At 34.7% G+C, this 20,768-nt stretch overlaps 3 protein-coding genes and 1 non-coding gene across 4 annotated transcripts; all 4 read left to right on the top strand.

The window, feature by feature from the left end:
- Positions 1 to 8,009: 8,009 nt before the first annotated feature.
- LOC133782973 (eukaryotic translation initiation factor) lies at positions 8,010 to 13,898 on the top strand. The gene is made up of 9 exons (XM_062222464.1): positions 8,010 to 8,554; positions 9,556 to 9,627; positions 9,799 to 9,894; positions 9,983 to 10,198; positions 10,692 to 10,789; positions 11,333 to 11,420; positions 11,513 to 11,863; positions 11,951 to 12,193; positions 12,292 to 13,898. The coding sequence occupies exons 1-9, from the start codon at positions 8,363 to 8,365 to the stop codon at positions 13,348 to 13,350; spliced, it is 2,415 nt and encodes an 804-aa protein (XP_062078448.1). The 5' UTR covers positions 8,010 to 8,362; the 3' UTR covers positions 13,351 to 13,898.
- LOC133787806 (small nucleolar RNA snoR103) lies at positions 9,223 to 9,326 on the top strand. The gene has a single exon (XR_009872801.1). It is a non-coding gene; the product is annotated as a small nucleolar RNA snoR103 (small nucleolar RNA).
- A 1,259-nt stretch (positions 13,899 to 15,157) lies between the features above and the next one.
- LOC133782975 (protein SEEDLING LETHAL 1, chloroplastic) lies at positions 15,158 to 16,469 on the top strand. The gene has a single exon (XM_062222466.1). It carries the CDS (start codon positions 15,345 to 15,347, stop codon positions 16,356 to 16,358), a length of 1,014 nt encoding a protein of 337 aa, XP_062078450.1. The 5' UTR covers positions 15,158 to 15,344; the 3' UTR covers positions 16,359 to 16,469.
- Positions 16,470 to 16,669: 200 nt separating this feature from the next.
- Positions 16,670 to 20,700, top strand: LOC133782974 (protein MULTIPOLAR SPINDLE 1). The gene is made up of 10 exons (XM_062222465.1): positions 16,670 to 17,891; positions 18,138 to 18,195; positions 18,281 to 18,427; positions 18,506 to 18,571; positions 18,692 to 18,771; positions 18,909 to 18,963; positions 19,378 to 19,485; positions 19,627 to 19,819; positions 20,215 to 20,285; positions 20,415 to 20,700. Exons 1-10 carry the CDS (start codon positions 17,733 to 17,735, stop codon positions 20,597 to 20,599), a joined length of 1,122 nt encoding a protein of 373 aa, XP_062078449.1. The 5' UTR covers positions 16,670 to 17,732; the 3' UTR covers positions 20,600 to 20,700.
- Positions 20,701 to 20,768: the final 68 nt, after the last annotated feature.

The following is a 20,768-nucleotide window of genomic DNA, read 5'->3' as shown; positions in this document are numbered from 1 at the left end:
GTTTGAATTCTGCTAAACAAACAGTAAGACTCAGCAATTACATTGTGTTTCTGCAGTTTTCCCCTTGTTTTCAATCTGTTTTGAACAACTATTCATAATACCAAGCTATGTCTTGGTAAATTAAGTCTTCCCCACACCTCTTGACTCCATTTTACCTTATTCTGAACAGGACATAACAACTTGTAGCCTCGAGATATCTGGTATCTTGCACCAGCAAACTGCTGCATATCAATAATACTCTTAACCTGTTCTTTGACAGCAACCAACTTTCTCCAATACCAGCTCCCATGTGTAGGTGCCTGATAGCTCCACCAATCTTCTCCCTTGGTGTAAACACTATGTATCCACCTAACCCATAAGTTGTCTTCTTTTTTTGCAATTGCCCATACATACTTAATGATGGCAGCTTTATTCCATTCAGCAACTTTCTTAAAACCTATTCCTCCTGCAACCTTGGATTGACATACACTGTCCCAAGCTATAAGGCCTGCTCCCTGGAACATATGATGGCCCTTCCAAAGGTAAGCACGGTAAATGGATTCTATTTCGTTGATAACCTTCTTTGGCAAGATCATGACTTGGCTCCAATATGAATGAATGGTCAATAATACAGAGTTGATTAGCACGGCTCGACCTACAAATGATAAATTTCGAGTACTCCAAGCCTTAATCCTAGCTTTCATTTTGTCAGCTATAATAGAACAATCCTTGCTGGAAATTCGCTTGGCACATACAGGAATGCCCAAGTATTTGAATGGCACTTCTTTCCTGCAAAAACCTGAAGCATCAACAATGCGCTGCACTTCTCTATCCTGCATGCCACATCAGTAAATTGCTGACTTCGAAGGATTAGGTTGCAGCCCAAAAGAACAAGAAAATAATTTCAGCCCTTGCAAGAGATAGTGGATGCTTTTAAAGTCTCCATGACAGAACATGATAACATCATTTGCAAAGCTCAGATGATTTAATTTCAAGTCTTCGCACCTATCATGAAACTTGAAGTCTGATTTGGTCCCAATTCGTTGTATAATTCTTGAAAGATACTCCATTCCGAGGACAGAGAGAAGAGGAGACATAGGATCCCCTTGTCTTAATCCTCTTTTTGCCTCAAAATACCCATGCATTGAGCCATTGAACATGAGTGAGAACCTAGGAGTGAGAACGCAATCATTAGATTCACGTTTTTATTTAAATGACTTGGTTAGCAAGTCTTGCACTATTTTAAATACAGTGTAACGGTCTTGGTTATCCAGGGCGTTACACATAGTGAACGCTCGAGGGATTGAGGCAAATACTGAAAAAAATCAAGGCCCTAATAGACATGCCTTCACCTCGAAAACATAAGGATGTCTGGAGTTTAACTGGACGAATGGGGGCTCTAAATAGGTTCATCTCGAAATCCATTGATAAATGCCTGCCCTTCTTTAATCTTTTGAGAGGGGGTAAGAAATTCAAGTGGACAGAGGAGTGCGAGCTCACCTTTCAGGCTCTTGAAAAACACCTCGCTGAACCACCCATCTTGTCTAAACCTGTGTTGGGAGAGTAATGTACTTATACCTCGCCACAACCGAGCATGCAATCAGTCCTGTGTTAGTTTGAGAGGATAAAAAAGTACAAAGGTCAGTGTGTTACATCTGTAAAAGGCTCTTAGGGGTTGAATCAAGATACCCTCTAATGGAAAAGCTCACATTATGCATGGTGCATGCGTCTCAAAAGTTGCAACCTTACTTCCAAGCATACCCAATACAAGTGCTAGCTGATTAACCATTTATGCAAATATTGGCAAAACTTGAAGCATTAGGTTGACTCTTGAAATGGGCGATTGAACTCAAGTAATTCGAGAACACATATAACCCGAGAACAATGATAAAGGTCCAAGCACTAGCCGATTTCATAGTCGAATGCACCGACATATCCAATGAAGAAGTAATAACCCCAGCTCGAAAGTTGTGGAAATTTTATGTCGATGGGTCCTCAAATGAAAATGGATCGGGGCAGGGATCATACTGATAATCCCCGAGGGACATAGAATTCACTCTACATTGAGATTTGGATTTGACACATCCAACAACAAGGCATAATACGAAGCACTACTAGTAGGGCTTTGAGTGGCCTGTGATCTAAAAGCCAAAACCATACACTGCTACAACGACTCACAACTCATAATCAACCAAGTGCAAGGTGAATACCAAGCTTGAGGGACAAGAATGGCGGTGTACCTGGAAAAATTCAAAACAACATTCGAACATTTTGAGTATTACACAATCGAACAATTCCCAAGAGAGCAAAACTCGAATGCTAATGCCCTGGCTCGACTTGCAACAACTAGGGAAGTCGAAACACTTAATGTGGTTCCAATAGAATTTTTACCACAACCAAGTATCTCTAAGCTGGAAATGAACGAGGTCGACATGATTGATTCGCAACCAATATGGATGATTCCTATAATTGATTACCTCAAACAAAGAATCTCCCTAAAGACCGGAATAAGCTCAAAAACTAATATACAAGATTCCCATATATACTATCTTGGAAGAAAAGTTGTATCAAAAGGGACATTTAGTCTTCGAAACCAAATTATTCACTTAGATTTGTGAACGAAATGAGATTATAAAGAGCTTCTCCTCGGTGACCCACCATCAGGAAATTGGTCAGGTTGAGGCCGTAAACAAAACGTTGAAGAGTTCTATGAAGAAGCAGCTTGAAGAGGCAAAAGGAAAATGACATGATATACTTCCACAAGTACTATGGGCTTATAGAACAACAACTCGAACCTCGACAGGGCACACACCCTTCTCATTAGCCTATGGATGCAAGGCAATGCTGCCAATCAAGGTCGAAATATCGACATTGCGATACGAAGCATATGCACAAGACTCGAACCAGTCACAACTAGAAGAATCCTTAGACCTACTAGAAGAAAAGCGAGATGAAGCTCAGTTAAAAAATATCGCATACCAACTGTAACGTCCAAAATTACCTAATAAGGCTTATGACTTTGATTATGGGGCTAGGACGGAAAATTATGGAAATTATGTGATGTATATGTGTATCATTATATGATTATGTGAGTTATATTATAATATGACTTGATATGCATGTTTATGTATATTAAATATGCATAGGGCTTATTTCTGATTAAAATAACAACTTTCGTAATTTTGCCCGTTATGAGTATATTTGACATATATGTGATATATGTGCGAGAGCACATCATTATGTGGATATATTTAGGTTACTCGGCACGAAACGATCCTAGGGAGCAAGCTAGTGGGGAAGTCACAACGGGACCCATACTTGACTCAGAGTGAGTCAAGGGGTATATTGAGTATTTAGTACATTAACGGAGTTTTCGGTAATGAGAATAAATATTTAAGGATATAATTAGAGTTAGTGAGATCAAGTAGATTTAATTACTGAACTACGTAAAAAATCTATTTATTTTCTTTTCCTCCTTGATTATTCAAAAACGCTTAATTGCTCTTGTTTAATTTTAGTTGACGAAAAACGTGGTCAACACAAAACATAAACACAACTACCTTTTTTTGTCATGTTTTGTTGAAGTTTGTGATTCCTTAGAGCTTTTTACATTACGCATTCTTTTAAATGATTTATTTTTATTTTCTTTTGTAAATTTTAACTTTTATTTACAATTTAATACATTAATTAAATAATTTTTAAATAACACTAAAGCATAACTAATTCTAACATAATAATATTTTCATAATCAAAATATTATTTAATTTATATTTTGAAATATTTGGAGGAGTTTATTTCAATAAAATAAAATTGTAAAAAAATATGTTATTTTACTTTTTAAAAGAAATTTTATCATTAAAGTAAAAACATTTTGTTAAAATGATTAAAAATCAAATATTTTAAAAAATTAATTAACTTAAAATAAAATTATTTTAAAAAGTGAAAATAGTATCTTTTATAAATAAATTTATATATATTTTTGAAACTATTAATATTTTGTTTCGATAATTATTAGTTTTAATATTTATATATAAGCTAACCATATAAAATAATATATTATATTATAAATCATATAATATTATTATGTAAGGAAATCATATTACACACTAAATTAAATTTTACTATATTTATAAATAATTGTTTATTTATAATTACACCATATCATTTTATTATAAATGATTTTTTATATTATTCTTATTTATAATTACACTCCTAAATATTATAATTACACTCTCTATAATTCTTATTTTGAAGAACAATTAAAAATGGGAATTAGCGGCAAAGATACCCAAATTTTAACAAAACTTGCAATTTAGTACCCGATCTTTTTTTTTTGCGGAAAAAATACCAATGTCATGTTCCATTTGTATGTACCCAACCATTAGTTGTTGAATGGGTATACACGTGTCACAGTTCGATTGGTCCAACTCATATTATTTTCAAATTTAAAATAGAAAAAAATATTTAAAATTCATTTTAAAGATATTTAAAACAATTAAAATACAAATGTTATATAGTTAAAAAACAAACTTAGACTAATCAGGAAAAAAACTGATTTAGAGTTTTAGAATTTCATAAACCATTATGAATCCTTTTTTTAAAAAAAAAAATCTTTTTCAAAACCCTAAATCCTAAATCATCACCACATCTTCTATCATCCTCCTCTCTTTCTTCATTTCACAAATCAAGAGCTTAGCAGGGGTGAGACAGTTTGGGGCTTTCCTCATAATGGTGGCAACATGTTGGACTCAAAGATGACTGAGGAGGTCAGAGAAGCACAGGTCAGGGATGAGTGCCCGGGTCACCGCAAATCTGGGCTTCAGCAGTTCGGAACAACGAGAAAATCTGGCCAGAGATCGGATTGACAACAACGGGTTTGGATGGGCAGTGGAGCAACGTGCCGAAGATGGGCTTTGCAAGCATGAAAGAACATCGACGCCAGAGCTAGGGAGAAAGCTCGACGCGGGGCATGGACTTGTGAAGTTGAAATTGGCGCAACAATAGACATCAAAAATGTTTACTTCTGCAATTTTGTTTGTGAATTTTAGAAGATGAACAGTAAAATGTTAATGTTATGTTTTTAATGAAATTTAAAAATGGGTTAATACCCATGAACAAATGAAGAACAAGTTAATTTTATTTGATGAGTTAAGTAATAAAGTTTTGTTTTATTTTTATTGTTTATGAATTTAATTATTTATGTTTAATTTTAAGATTTAAAAAATGATTAAATTAATTTTTATTTAACTATTTATTATTTGAAATCAGTATAAATGATTTAAATTTTAAATTTTAAATTAATCTACTTTAAATTTAATTTAAATTAATTTTAAAAAATATTATGAAATTGACCAATTAAATTGTGACACATGTACACCTTGTCAGCTTTTAACAAGACTGTTAGATTGGGTACTGACGGATACAAACGGAACATGACATTGGGTATTTTTTTCCCCGAAAAAAAGATTGGGTATTAAATCGCAAGTTTTGTGAAACATTTGATATTTTTGCCGCTAATTCTCCTTAAAAAAATAAAAAAACCTGCTCATGTAGATTCACTATTGTCACACTGCTAATTAGGGGTGCACGGTGGGCGGTTTGGGCAGTTTTAGAAAAATGTAACTCATAACTGCCCAACAAGTGTGCGGTTTGGACGGTTTTTTATGGGCAGATTTATGCGGTTTTATGGGCGGGTTGTATTGATTTAAAGTTCAAAATTATCAACTTATAATATTTAAAAAAAAACAAAAAATTGTAGACTATAAAGTTCAAGCTTATACTATCTTTACTCATCAATGTCATCAAGAATAATAACTTGATAAAATATTATTATATCTCAAACTTTACAAAAAATTATAATAATTAGTATAATAATTATCTAAATTAAACAAATTAAAAATGATATTAAACTCGTCAATCCACACATTAATAATTTCAACAATTTGAGTTTTGTTATGGAAATTTTCACTAATAATAAACCATTAATACTATTTATTTTTTCATCTATTTTTCCTAAACAAGTTTTATATACAATTCTTAAGTTATCATCATTAATCTCATAGCATCGAAAGCTTTTATTAAAAAAATGTTAAATCTTTAGACTATCATAAATATATATATATATATAATTTCTTAGGTAGGGGCATTATTTTTGTCCCTATCGTAGGAACGTTTTCTATTTGCGGGACTTGAAGAAATTATAACCAATTTTTTTTTTTTGCATGATGTCGTATATTACAATTATAACAAGTTTCCTGCCAATTTTTAAGAAATTCCGATGAATTTACAGTGCCGAAATCAGAGTTTAAATAGTCTGTTTTCTACTTGTATAAAAAAATTTTAAGTATACATGCAACTGATTGTTTGAACTCTGATTTCAGCACTATAAATTATTAGAATTTTTCTGAAAATTAGCAGGATGTCTGTTATAAATATAACGTACGCTATCATGTAAAATTTTAATTTATAATTTTTTTTAATATTATCTTATGATAAAATCATAGGTGTTTATTTTAAAAGAGAAAATTTTTAAAAAGTTATTTAATTTTAAAACTAGAATACACCATATCTTTATATATAAAAAGTGTATATCTAGTAAATTTTTGATTTAACATTTTATATTTTGAAAAAATAAAAAAATTATCTTATTTATTATTGAACAATATTTTGGTTTAATTTTATTTTATACATTTATGTCATTTTTTTATAATATATACTTTTTTATTTATTTAAAATTTATATAACAATTAAAAAAACATAATAAAAATAAAATAATACATAATCTAAATAAAACTAAGTAAATGACCCCGTATATGTATAAATATAAAAAATACAACGATTCACATATCAAAATCTAATATCTCCATCGAACTATTAAAATGGTCACAAACTTTACAATTTTGAATGAACCCTTTATGGACTGGACACTCTTTATATTATTAAGCCAACCTAATTTCAATGGAAATTTTAATAGGCTGCTTTAAAGCGGACGAATTTTGATAGGTTGGACGGATAGACTTTTTTTTTGCACCCGTACTACTTATAGTAAAAAAGTTTCTACCAATAAATACAATCAAATATAAAGATTGAATATAATATATTATTGTTCTAAAAAAGAAAAAATGGGTAAATAAATAATACTATCGGCAACATTTTGGTATTATTACTAAAAATATCATGATTTATTTTATTTTTCACGTACTCTTCACCAGTAATAATATATATATGAAGATAAAGATATTAATGTCCAAACCTATTTTGTATTTCTACTCTTTTTTATTTTTTAACTTTTGCCTTTTTTTAATATATTTTTCATTTTCACTCCATAATCGCACTCAGTCATATCTTAGATTGGGTTTATTTTTCAAAATTGTCAGCACATGTGGTGATCTTAATTTTTGTTGTTGTCATCCTTTAGATAAAAAAAAATCCATATTTGAATTTAAAACATTTTATCACTCACTGAGCGACAATTTGAATTTACTTAGATAATTAAGAGTTTTATTTTATTTTTATAAAATTTAAATGATTATGATTTTTCATATAAATAAGCATGGCTTTCTTTTTTATAAAAATGTTGGCATTTATATTGCACTTCAAGAAATTACCATCTCATTATCAAATTTATTTAATTAATTTAAACATAAACAAATTGAGTTTTAAGTTTTAAGCTATTCTACAAAATTCGGCAAAGATAATTATAATCTCACTTTACGATCTAATTCAAAATTGTAATAAATTAAATCAAATATTAATTAATTTGAAATAAAAAATAAACAAAAGTCAAAATATATGATTCAAAATTAATAAAGAGTATTTTGAAAAAAAAATCAATAAAAAATATGAAGATATTTATTTATTTTAATATAGCACAGGACTAATAAATACAATAAAGGGGTACATTTGTCAAAACATAGAAGTAGATCTACCAAGATGCTAACATATAGGGGCAGCATCGTAATTTAACAACCCACCTAAGCAAAATCTCAATTAAAAAATAAAATAGATTTCTTTTTCCTTTTCATAAAAGGAAATACAATTAAAAATAAATAAAAAAGTAAAAACTCACTCACTACTCACTCCCACCAAAGAAGGGTTTTTTAGACTCTCCACCGGCCTCTTTCTATCTCTCTCTTTGGCTGCGTTTTTCTTTCTCTCTCTCTCATCAGAAAGAAAGAGAGAGATAAACCAAAGTTACATCCCCCAAACCCTATCTCCCTCTCTCTATCGTATTTCTCTCTCATCTCTTTTTCTATATCTTTCTTCGAATCCAATCGCATCTTGATTCAGCCCCCTCGCGGCCGCTGAATCTGTTTATCTTTTTTTTCGTATTGTATCTTTGATCGGACGGCGGAGATTATTCTCGGGAGTGAAAGATTGAGGTATGCAGCAGGCTGATCAGACGGTGTTGAGCTTGAGACCTGGTGGCGGTCGCGGTAGACTTGGTGGTGGTTCTCGCTTTGAGTCCTCCTCTTCTACTTCGTCGTCTTCCTCCTCTTTTGCCTTTGGTTCCCTTTCATCTGATCTCCCTCTTTTGCGCCCCCATGGTGGCTCGCCGCCTTCTTTCTCCATAAAGGTCTGAATCAAATCTATGCTCTTTTTTTTTCTTTGGATCTAGAGATTTCACCATTTTTATTTGGTACCCTTTTCGCTGTTTTTGTCTTTATGCTTTTTTTTTTAGATATTTGTATGTTTAATGTTAGACGTGGGTTTTCGTCTAATCTGGTTTTGTTCGTTTGCTTGATATTTTCAGATTGATGCAAGGGTTTTTTGAAGAGTGAATAATTTAGTTCGATATTGTCAAAGATACCATTTTTTTTTTCTTATTCTTTTGTTTGTGTTAGTTGTAGTGTATTGGATAGTTTTCTTCAATGTTGGATCCCTATTGCGTTTGTGTTATTTGTAATATGGTTAAATTTCATATGGATCTTGAGTGTAGTTTTGCTCGTATATTATTCATCTGTTTTATTTTAAAGGTTTGCTAAATCGTGTATCTTTTTGGTATTCACTTGCTTGATCCTTAATAGGGTTTTGATTTATTTAATCTATGTTTGCTGGGATAAATGCTGCTTGATTATCTGTTATTCATACATCAATCTAAAGTTCTTGTCTTTGTCTTCTTTGTTTTTTTATTTTTTCTTCTGAGAATTGGAATTTGATAATTGGTTTAGTAGTCATGGATTATAAGGGTTAAGTGTGCTGTGAACAATTTTTGTAATGAATTGTCCTAATTCTTGGTGGGCCACGAAGCATGTGTTCCTGCTGTAAATATGGACAGAGAGCTACTTGTAGGCTTTAGATGGGCAGCATTGAGTGGTATATTGCCCATAAAGGACCTACAAACATCTTAATTCCTAAATTCTGATAATATCTTTTTTAACCGATGAACTTCTTACAGTCTAGCTGGTCCTTTAATTTGTATTTAAAAATTCAATAAGAATAGGTCAGTGGTGTAACTAATTTTGGTAATAGTTCTTTGCTAACTAGCGCCTACCTATGGTTGGTAGGCTATATTATGTTCACATACATTATTTATGATTTGTTTAGTTATGTTAGTTTTTCTTTGTGATTTTGTAGAGTGGAGACTCCAGGTTTGAGGGTCGTGAACGAGTGCGGTACACTCGAGACCAACTATTGCAGCTTCGTGAGGTAATTGATTTTTGCATGTAATATGTGCATGTAGAGTGATAATACTTATATGGATGGGAAGAAGCTTTGGTTGCTAACTGTTCTTTCTTTGGCGTTAACTTATCTAATGTGATGAGGTGCACAATTTTCATTACAGTTCTAATGGATTTTGGATATTCTATATTTTCAAAGGTTGGTGAAGTTCCAGAGGAAATTTTGAAACTTAGACGAGAAATAGAAGCTGAATTTCTCGGTGAAGAACCAAACTGGGGACGTGGAGAGACTATTGTGCGTTTTTTTTTTCTATTCTTTTTGATGTTTTTAATTTGGGGTTTCATTGCAAATCTTATGCATCCTTTTATTTTGGCCTTTTCAGCCACCAAATCCCCCTCAGGGTCGCTATTCTGAGCCAGACAATCGTGATTGGCGTGGCCGCTCGGCACCATTTCCTCCCTCTGGGGAAGAGAGGTCTTGGGAAGCCCTTAAAGAGAACAGGGAGTTTGGCAACCGATCTGATTCCAGACAGCAGGATGCCAATCAGTTTGGTCGTCAAGATCAATCAAGCTCCCAGTTTGCTAGGTCTAATGAAGGGGTAAATAGTTGGCATCATTATTATTAGTATTAGTTTTGTACTTGGAAGTGCTTGGAAGTGCTTTGCAAAAGCTTTTGACTTTTATATGTATTTTGTTATCTCCTACTGTCCTACATGGTTTAAATGTTCTCTTGTTGGCTTATTGAATTTACCCTGTAAACATTTCCGTTGCTTGACACAACTAGTGCATTAGTATTAGGCTTTGCATTTCTAATAAATTGTTAGTGTTCTAGTGCTGGTAGTTAATGACTTTGCATGTTATGCAGTTTACAAAGCATGACATGTACATTACAGGCGTGAGCGAATATTTTTGTTGCGAGGCTTTAAGAGAATATAGTTTTCTGTTTTGTCTATGTTTCATGGCTTTGAAAGAATGTAGTTTTCTGTTTTTGTATTGTTTTGGGTTTATTTCAGCGTAGTCTTATGTTCAAATTCTTCGTTTGTTATCATAGCTGCAACTTGGTTCTCATTTATTGTTTTGATATTTTTTCAGGGAGGACCACCCCCTGCTCTTGTCAAGGCAGAGGTGCCGTGGTCGGCTAGGAGAGGAACTTTATCTGACAAGGATCGTGTTTTGAAGACAATAAAAGGGTAAATAGGGGAAATAATTACTTCTGAAGCTACTTTCACATGATTTTAGCTTTCATTGTATATGTTCTTCGATGGGTTGTTGCTTATTTTTTTAATAGGGGAAAGAATTACTTCTGAAGCTACTTTCACATCTTGATCGAGTAAATGGTGAACCTGCAAATGTGTTGATATAATATTTGAACTTTTGCTGAAAAAAAAAAGAAAAGAGAAAGAACTACTATAAAGTTTATTACTGTTGCTTCTTCCTCTGCTTTCTGAGAGAAGAATAATATGTTCCTAATCAGTGCTGAAAATATTTTAATGTTGCCAGTGAGGTTCTATTTTTCTCACGGTACTTACCATGTGTTACCTGGTTGGATGATAGGTTATTTACTTCTTAAGTGTTGTGGTGAAGTTATGTGTGTTCTGTCTTTTGAATTAATTGTAGTGAATTGTTCTTGAAGGCTCTGTGTGTGTAAATATTATATATATATAGATAGATAGATATCTATATTTTGTATGCTGAATGTGGCACTCTTTTTGGTTTTTATTTCTTCTTAACAGAATACTGAACAAGCTGACGCCAGAGAAATTTGATGTCCTTAAAGGTCAACTAATTGATTCGGGAATTACATCAGCCGATATATTAAAGGTAATCTGTCCATCTTCCATCCTCACACGACTGTCAACTATTTGTTTATTCATGTTCTTACAATTGTTTAAGTTTTTTTTTTAAAATTGCAGGATGTTATATCTCTGATATTTGATAAGGCTGTGCTTGAGCCCACATTTTGCCCTATGTATGCTCGTCTGTGTTTTGATCTTAGTGAGAATCTCCCTATGTTCCCATCTGATGAACCTGGTGGCAAAGAAATCACGTTCAAGCGTGTGCTCCTAAATAACTGCCAGGAGGCTTTTGAAGGTGCTGATAAAATTAGGGAAGAAATAAGACAAATGACTGCTCCTGAACAAGAGATGGAGCGCAGGGACAAAGATAGATTGCTCAAGCTTCGTACACTTGGAAACATCCGGTTGATTGGAGAGCTTCTGAAGCAGAAGATGGTGCCTGAAAAGATTGTCCACCACATTGTTCAGGTTCTTATACCTCTCCCTAGTCCATTCAGAGGTTAGCTTGAACATCAAGTGCTTGATTTAATTATTATTACTCTTTCTTTATGACAGGAACTTTTAGGAACTGATGTTAAAGTTTGCCCTGCCGAGGAAAATGTTGAGGCGATTTGTCAGTTCTTCAACACAATTGGTAAGCAGCTGGATGAGAGCCCAAAATCAAGGCGAATAAATGATGTGTACTTTGGCAGATTAAAGGAACTTACAACAAATCCTCAGTTGGCTCCGAGACTGAGGTTTATGGTTCGTGATGTTCTTGATTTGCGTTCCAATAATTGGGTACCCAGGCGTGAAGAGGTAGATATTTATTTATTTTTTGGTATAGATGCTGGTGCAATTAAGTAATGATATATTAACTGGTCTTTGTATTTCTTATCCTTTTCTTTTCTTTTTAGGTAAAAGCCAAAACCATTACTGAAATACATACAGAGGCCGAAAAGAATCTTGGGTTACGACCAGGTGCCACAGCAAGCATCAGAAATAATCGTGGCCTAGTTTCTAGTAATCAAGGGAGCACAAGTCCTGGAGGCTTCCCCATTGGAGGAAGGCCTGGTGCAGGGGGTATGATGCCTGGAATGCCAGGCGCTACTAGGAAAATGCCTGGGATGCCTGTGATTGGAATGGATAATGACAACTGGGAAGTAGTGCCTAGGCAACGGTCAATGCCAAGGGGGGACGTTTCTGGTGTCCATGTGGCTGGACGTGGCCAGTCTCCATTAATTGGGAAATCAACTTCGATGAATACAAGGCTGTTACCTCAGGGTAGTGGCGGAATCATAAGTGGCAAGACAAGTGCCCTGTTGCAAGGCAGTGGTACCCCTCCTGCCCGGCCATCTAACTATGGTTTTGCTGCAGAAACTGCAGCTGAAGTTGCTAGACCTGTTCCTCCTCCTGCATCTTTGCCTGTAGTTGTAGAGAAACCACAGGCTCCAGTTCTAGGGTTGAGTCCTGCAGATCTTCATAAAAAGACAGTTTCTCTTTTGGAGGAATATTTCAGTATCCTGATGTTAGATGAGGCACAACAGTGTGTGGAGGAACTCAAGTCTCCAGGTTACCACTCAGAGGTTGTCAAGGAGGCCATTTCTCTTGCTCTAGAAAAAAGTCCACCGTGTGTCAACCAAACTGTGAGGCTTCTAGATCACCTGTCTTCTAAAAAGATCATTACGGCAAGAGACATAGGCACTGGATGTTTGCTCTATGCGTCACTCCTGGACGATGTCGGTATTGATTTACCAATAGCACCACCTAATTTTGGTGCAATTATAGGAAAGTTACTGTCAAATGGAAGTTTGGACTTTAAAGTGCTGATAGAGGTTCTCAAGAAAGTGGAAGACGACCGCTTTCGAATTTCCATATTTGACAACGCAATGAGGATTGTTAATGCTAGTCCTTCCGGTCAAGGCTTATTGGAAGCCCAAGCATCTGACGTTGAGGCCTGCCGGAGTTTGCTTTAGAAAGGTCCTAAAATATTTTTGCAACTGAGTACTTTTGTTCTTTTTTCTGTAACATTGTGAGAACTTCTCGTCGTCATTTTGTTTCGCGTTTTCAATGCCTTTTTTCATTCACCCCACCCCTCCTGAAGAGAGCTAGTTGTATTACGGTATGTGATAAGGTGGAGAGAGCTGCCAAGAACAGATAATTTTTATGGAGTTGTAAATTTTCTTTTTTCCCCAACCCCTGAGGAAGGTGTCACAGCAGTGTGCTTTTTCGAGGAAAGAAAACCAACCATAAATGCCATTTAGATTTTGTTCCCGGGATTTGGCTGATCATGTGCCATAAAACTTGCTTGAAGACTAGCCCTTGTGGGATCCAGATGTTTTTTTGCTTTATATTTCGTTACTTTTTGTATCATTTTTTTTCCCTCTTTATTTTTTTCTTTTCGGGTTATAAATTTTCTCGACTGAGTAATTTAGTTCATTGTTAAACTGGTTAGCTCATAAATGTTATGTCTTTTGCCTTATTCTTGAGAGGTAATGCATGATTCCATATCTTAATTTTTCTACTTTGGGTTTGAATTTTTCTTCTTTTCTACTCCAGTAACTTTCAAATTTCTTTCAGCTTTTGATGCTAGTTTATCCGAGTATAGGCTTCTTCCTTTATTAGTTTCTTTTACCGATTGCAAAACCAACAAAATTGAGTTCTGATTTTCATTCCCATCTGCTCGAATTAATGAGTTTATAATTCAAAATTATTTTTTCCATTTAAGTGATCTCATTGGAATTTAAGCTTTATCCAAATATACTTTATCAGGAATGTGGACTCACTAAATATCTAAAGTAACTCAACCATCAAGTTGTTGTGAATATAGAAATATTCAAACAAAGCTAGTAACATTTATTAAAAGCTAATTACGGGAAATGAAAAAGACTAAAAAGAAAAGAAAGTAAAGAAAAGAGGATCTTCCATAGTTGACCACCTCACTCACTCATCCCCTCTTCTTATTCTTCTTTCTTCAATCAGTGACCACCGTTAACCACTTCTTTTCTTCTTCTTCCATGTCCAATCATGACAATTGTCGACTCGTGTCACCCACTAAATCCTTCAATCCTCAAGCCCTATCTTCCCACTCACCACCAATAGCTGTTGATAGAGAAGATGAAATATATATATTTTTTAAAATTGAGAGAGTAAATGATGTGTAAATAAAGCGAGAAGAGAGAAAATGATGAGAGAAAAAGATATGAAAATAAATGATGTGAGATAATAATAATAATAATTAAAAAAGTAAGAATAAAGAAAGATGGACTAAAAAAATTGAGAACAACAGAAAATAACTTTTTGTAGTTCTCAAAATTTTTTAATTTTGTAACTTTTTTTTAAAAAATTATTTTATAAAAACAATGCCAAACACTACTACATGTTTTCAATGGAAAAAATAGTAATAAATCTCTTTTAAAAACAATGGATTTTTTAGTTACAAATTAGCGGATATATGTTGTTTACATAAATTCTTTTCTGTAACCATTCTCTATTCTCTAGTTTGTTGCAAAATTGCTAGTCAATAAATATTTAATATTTTGTTTTTTTTTTTTGGAAAAATGTACAGATATTTCCCTAATTATTTTTCCCAACCGTAATTTTCAAATTTGTGTATGAGTTGCATGCATTTTTGTAAATCTCCCTTGAGTCTGAACAAAACTTGGCCTGTTATATGTTGGGCCAAATGGGCCCCCAAACAGTAAGTGTGATGTGAGATCATAATACTCAATTCCCTTTTCTCCTCTTTTTCTATAGTCTCTTTCTTACTTATCAGTTACCACAAAAAAGTCCAAACATCTTAGAACACTCCCTTGGATTTCAAACAGATAGAACAGAGCATAAAGATATCACAGCACAGCACAACTCTCTTTGAGCCTTATCCTTTGTCCACCATCATCACCATCATCGCCATCATCACCATGTAGAAGAGGTAAAACAACCTCTATACTCTAACTCCAAACCCCACCAAATGCAAGAAACTCAAATCTTCTCCTCCATTTCCATCTCCATTTCCAACACCAGAGCTACCACTTCTTCCAACCCCTCCAGACCCCATCTCCCTCTCCCTCCTAACCATGATTTTCCCTCTCTTTCTCACCCCAGAAACCCCCGTTTTCCCTCCCTTTCCACCAAAACAAACACCACTCTTCCTCCTCCTTCAAAACCCACTTCCTCTTCTTCTTCCTCGTCTTCTGACTTCGAACAGAAAATGCTTTATCTCGACTCTATCGGTATCGACTTCCTCTCCCTAATCGACGACCACCCACCTATCCTTACCTTCCCTCTCTCCGACATGAAATCCACCGTCGATTTCGTCGTCTCCACCGTGGGCTTCACCGCTCTCGAGTTCCGCCGCGTCGTCGGTATGTGCCCGGAGGTTTTATCCTCGCGGGTCTCCGACGTTGTTCCCGTGTTCACCTTCCTCACACGCGAGGCTCGCGTCAACGGCTCCGATCTCAAACGGGTCATCAACCGACGACCCAGATTGCTCGCTTGCAGTGTCAAGAACCGGCTCCGTCCCACGCTCTACTTCCTCCAGAGCATTGGCATAGCCGAGGTGAACAAGCACACTGACTTGCTTTCTTGTTCCGCCGAGGAAAAGTTCTTACCCAGAATCGAGTACCTCGAGAAGATCGGGTTGTCGCACCGTGACGCGGTGTCCATGGTTCGGAGGTTCCCCCAGCTGTTTTGTTACAGTATTAAGGAGAATTTCGAGCCCAAATTTGATTACTTTGTGGTGGAAATGGGGAGAGAGTTGAGGGAGTTGAAGGAGTTTCCACAGTACTTCTCGTTCAGCTTGGATAAGAGGATTAAGCCTAGACACCAGAGTTGTGTAGAGAAAGGTGTGTGTTTTCCTTTGCCTATACTGTTAAAGACAAGCAATGCCAAATTCATAGATAGGTTGGAAGTTTGTTGTAGCACTTCCTTGCCTTTTAAATCATCTCCTTTGTGGTGTACAGATGGTGATATTCATTCAATATAAATTGGAATTAAAACAAAAGAAGAAGAAAAATGCAAATTGTATAAAATGCTCTGATTTTGAAAGTTTTAATGGGTTTAGTTGCCTAGTGTGAATACATTGCTTGGCACTGCATATACTCTACGGCTGAGTTGATTTTGATGGGTTAAGATTCCTAATGTGAATTGGTATCTTGACCATGCGTACACTATAGAGCTGAGTTTATTTTAATGAAATTTTGATGGGTTACATTGCTTGACACTGCATATGCTATAGAGCTGAGTTGATTTTGATAAAATTTTGAAGTGTTTAGTTGCCCTAGTGTGAATAGATTGCTTGACACTGCATTTGATATATAGCTGAGTTGATTTAAGAAGAAATGCTGATGGGTTTAGTTGCCTAGTGTTGATTGGTTTCTTGACGCTCCATATACTCTAGGGCTGAGTTGATTTTGATAAAATTTTGATGGGTTTAGTTGCCTAGTGTGAATTGATTGCTTGATACAGCAAATTTTTAAAGAAGAATAAAGTATCTCTAGCAATTTTACTGGTAAAGTCATTGTTTTTAGTATAGTTTTGGTGGTGGGTTGCCTTCATTTGACGAGTTACGCTTCTGAGTTCATGTCATATTCTCATTTGGCTTGAGAAAAGTAGATGACGCCGCTACTAATACAGAGTGAAGTGGTCTATTTTCATGTCGTTTTTCAGTATGGATAAGTTAAACGACATGCCGTTGATTGTTTATACTGACTAAACAATATCTAACTAATATCTTGTTACATGGCGCAACACAAACGCTGTCTTCAATGAACAAAAATAACCAAAAAATGAAAGCAAAATTCTGCACCATTTACGCTAGTGGACACCGAATTTCTCTATATGAAGTATGAACATATTCATTGCCAACATAAACCGATGCAATAGACTTAAAAATTAATTAATTTAGTATTAAAAAAAAGAGATTTAGAGGAAAACAATATTATATAAAATAAAGCAATTAACTTTACAAATGGTTTTGGCCTTGTAATTAGACATTATTTCTTTTTCTTAAGAGCAATCTTGTTGCAATGTTTAATTAGGGGTTGAAATGGTATAATTATATAATTTGGAGGCCATTAGTAAAATTAACCCATAGTTTTTTGAGCGCTAATGGATATGTCGTTTGTAATCACGATAATGGGGATTTCTCAACTACTTGAAGTCGTTTTTTTCTTGAACGACAAACAGAATTTCTTATTAGCACCCAAAACGACAAAGAAAATGTCCCTTTCAGTATTACGACATCAGCAAACGAAGAAACAAACCTGTCGTTTCGTTGAGCATCAAGGGTTAATTGGAAAGTATATGATAGACGTTGAAACAAATTTACAATTTCCCGCGATAATTTTCTAGAGAGGGAATGGCAAGTGAAAGCGAAGTGGCAGATAATGCAGAGGGGGAAGATCCGAAGCTGCGAATGGCGTTAGCCATTTCTCTTCTCCGATCCAAGTTCTTTGTCCCAAACCCGCCGCCTAATCCTTCCGCATCCGATTCTGACGTTCTCCGATGGAAGCGAAAGGTTTATTTCTTTCGAAATCGATCCTTACTTTTATGGTCTGTCCTGTTTGGTTGGTGAGACAGTTAAGGAAAATTGTTAACAGACATCTTTCTTCCTACGGTTTATTGACACCGGATTCGATCTAAGGAAGTTTAAAATACCTTTTATCAACTGCGGACATATCTTATTTTTTCGTTTTTCTTTTCTCTCTCCAAATTTTTGAGGCCCACAGAGCCTAATTGAGCTGCTGCAATGGTGGAGATATAGGCAAAGGAGCGAAAGCAAGAGCTTTTGAGACTCAGAGAAGATCTGAAACTAGCCGAAGGTCATATTCCTGCTATTTTCGCTCTTTCTCTCTGCTTTTTCATCATCATCATCATGATTATCTTTTTAAATTTGTTTGGTTTCAGATGTTTCGCAATGCGATTTGTTTCCGCAAAGTGCCGCTTGCAAGTGCTATTTCTTTGATCAATTGGGGAAAATGAGCCCTAAATCAGTCACAGATGGCTCCGATCGTCGATTCAACGACGTGTTGCGTCGGAGGTTTCTTCGGCAAGGTTCGTTATTAACACACTTCAAAGCTATTGACTTCATTTCATTATTGATTTGTTATAATTATAATTATTTATTTTCAGTAAGATTCAAGGAACGAAGAAGAAGAAGAACAGGCGGTGGTTCTCTTCAGAGGTTGCTTTTATCAGGTTTATAATTAATTATAATTAAGCTTGAATTTATTTTGTTGATTAAAGTTTGTTATTTTTGTTTCTAACTACAGTGTATGGTTTTCGCATAATTTGTGTGTCTAATGCTTTTGAGCGCAGAGCTTGACAATGAAAATGAACTGGAGCAGCTTAAAGCTGCAATTGATTTTCTTGTGGAACTCTGTGAAACTGTTTCTCCGGTTAGATTGTATTACCATAAACTTGAAAGCTTCAATTATATTTTACTCTGCTGACTGTTTGCAATTTGTTTTTTGTCTCTGTTTGTATATGATCTTATATTTTTTAATTTCAAAATTTTTGGACATTGTAATTTCAGGTGGAGGATGTAAATTTTGCGAATTGGTCGCACCAAGCTGTGGACTTCATTTTAGGTTGCGAAAGTGCTTCTTTTGCCTTTTCTTTTTAGCTTATTTTGTTTTGGTAGGAAGAACCACTATGGTTGTCTAGTGTTGATACATTGTTCATTCATCAAACTTCTAAGGAATTATATGAGTTACCTTCTTTGTTCTGGTTTGTAGGATATTATCCATGAAATAATAGTTCGTTTGCTTTCATAGAACTCAATATTATAAGCTATTGTAGCCGATAATATGTTGCTCTGACTGATTCTATACTCGTGTTTATCTTCATCGAAGCTGCTGTCTTGCTCTTTTCTTCTGGTTGTTCTGGTAGAAGATTAAGGATATTCCATAAAAGGGATGGTCGCATTTTATTTGTAGCCTATATGTATCATTGTACTAGTTGTCTATTTTCTAACTAGGGTGATTTTTTGTTTCCATGTGAAGCTACATTGAAAAATTTGTTAACAACGGCAAAGAACATGGAATGTGTAGAAGGATATATCAGCAGCTTAGTTACACGATTGGTCAAAAGGATGTGTTCCCCAGAAAATGGTAACGTCTCTCTTGTAGTTCAAATCTTTAAAAACATAGGAGATTAGTGTAGAGATTGCGATGAACTTGTTCGGAGAAAGTTTCTTAGATAGCCTGCAAAATAACTTTGTAATGGCCTTCACTAATTAATCTTTTTCTCAGAGTCAAGCAATAGCAGCATGGATTCCCAGTTTTATGTTCAACACTTGATCCGCAAGCTTGGAAGTGAGTCCTACATTGGACAACGAGCAATGCTTTCAGTTTCTCAAACACTCTCTGTACTTGCAGAGAGTATACTTTTCGCAGATCCATTTGATGCCGCTTTTCACCATTGGCATGAATGCATGTTCATAATGTAAGTAATTAAGTGAAACCACAACAATGATAATACGGACAGTTCATAAGTCTTTAAGTTTGGCATTAAGAGGTTGAAACGCATTAGCATTGATTTTAGTGATTAAAATCCAAGTTTTTTGCCACACATACATATCTAGCTTCAATACGAGCTTCCGAAATGATTTTACAATTAGGCAGGGACAGATCGAGGATTAGTGGCCTTAGGGCCCCTTAATGCTAAACGCCTCAATTTACTATATTTTGCTTTCTAACAAAATGAGTAAAAGCCTACATGTTTGGCTCATTTTAGTCATGACTAATGTTTTCTCATTTTTTCCTCTACTGTAGCTTATAAATTAGAGATTCTAAATTGTCTTTAATGTTGCATCTAATCTGTTTATATGGAATCAACAGGATTCAGCTTATTGAGTTTTTGATATCAGATTACCTTTCAATGTGGTCGAAAGATGAAGGCTTTGACAAGAGTATGTATCCTAGCCGATCATGTTTATTCTTATACTCACTTTGCACCAAGAAATGAAGTGTAATATACATGTCACATACATATGTACTTTTCATTACCTGAGAAATAATGAACCATAATTTTGTTGCAGTGCTCTTTGAAGAGTGGGTGGTGTCCATTTGTAATGCACGGAAAGCGTTAGAACTATTGGAAAACAGGAATGGGTTATACGTGTTGTATATTGACCGAGTCACAGGAGAATTGTCTAAAAAGGTTAGCCAGGTTTCATTACTCCAGAAACTTAAGCCAGAGATTCTTGTTAAGTTGCTATGCTGAGTGCTGTAATAAAAGATGTTTTTTTTGCCATTTAGAAATAATAAAAATAAGAAAAAGAAAAAAATAATAAAAAAAAAGAAATCTGATTCAATTATCGTAAATTCTTTTCCCATATACTGCTGGTAATTTGGATTGATTCAAAATTTGCGACGTATCACGTATAAGTTGC

The sequence above is a fragment of the Humulus lupulus genome, chromosome 6 (assembly GCF_963169125.1).
Source record: "Humulus lupulus chromosome 6, drHumLupu1.1, whole genome shotgun sequence".
Classification (NCBI taxonomy): domain Eukaryota; kingdom Viridiplantae; phylum Streptophyta; class Magnoliopsida; order Rosales; family Cannabaceae; genus Humulus; species Humulus lupulus.
This window is presented reverse-complemented; position numbering and strand designations above follow the sequence as displayed.

What these genes read in the sequence shown, in the direction of transcription:
- LOC133782974 (XM_062222465.1), top strand. Translation starts at nt 17,733, where the DNA reads ATGGCAAGTGAAAGCGAAGTGGCAGATAATGCAGAGGGGGAAGATCCG. An exon ending in AGATCTGAAACTAGCCGAAG is followed by an intron (nt 18,196 to 18,280) that starts GTCATATTCCTG and finishes GTTTGGTTTCAG; the next exon opens with ATGTTTCGCAATGCGATTTG. An exon ending in GATGTGTTCCCCAGAAAATG is followed by an intron (nt 19,486 to 19,626) that starts GTAACGTCTCTC and finishes TCTTTTTCTCAG; the next exon opens with AGTCAAGCAATAGCAGCATG.
- LOC133782975 (XM_062222466.1), top strand. Translation starts at nt 15,345, where the DNA reads ATGCAAGAAACTCAAATCTTCTCCTCCATTTCCATCTCCATTTCCAAC.
- LOC133782973 (XM_062222464.1), top strand. Translation starts at nt 8,363, where the DNA reads ATGCAGCAGGCTGATCAGACGGTGTTGAGCTTGAGACCTGGTGGCGGT. An exon ending in CATCAGCCGATATATTAAAG is followed by an intron (nt 11,421 to 11,512) that starts GTAATCTGTCCA and finishes TTAAAATTGCAG; the next exon opens with GATGTTATATCTCTGATATT. An exon ending in TTGTCCACCACATTGTTCAG is followed by an intron (nt 11,864 to 11,950) that starts GTTCTTATACCT and finishes TCTTTATGACAG; the next exon opens with GAACTTTTAGGAACTGATGT.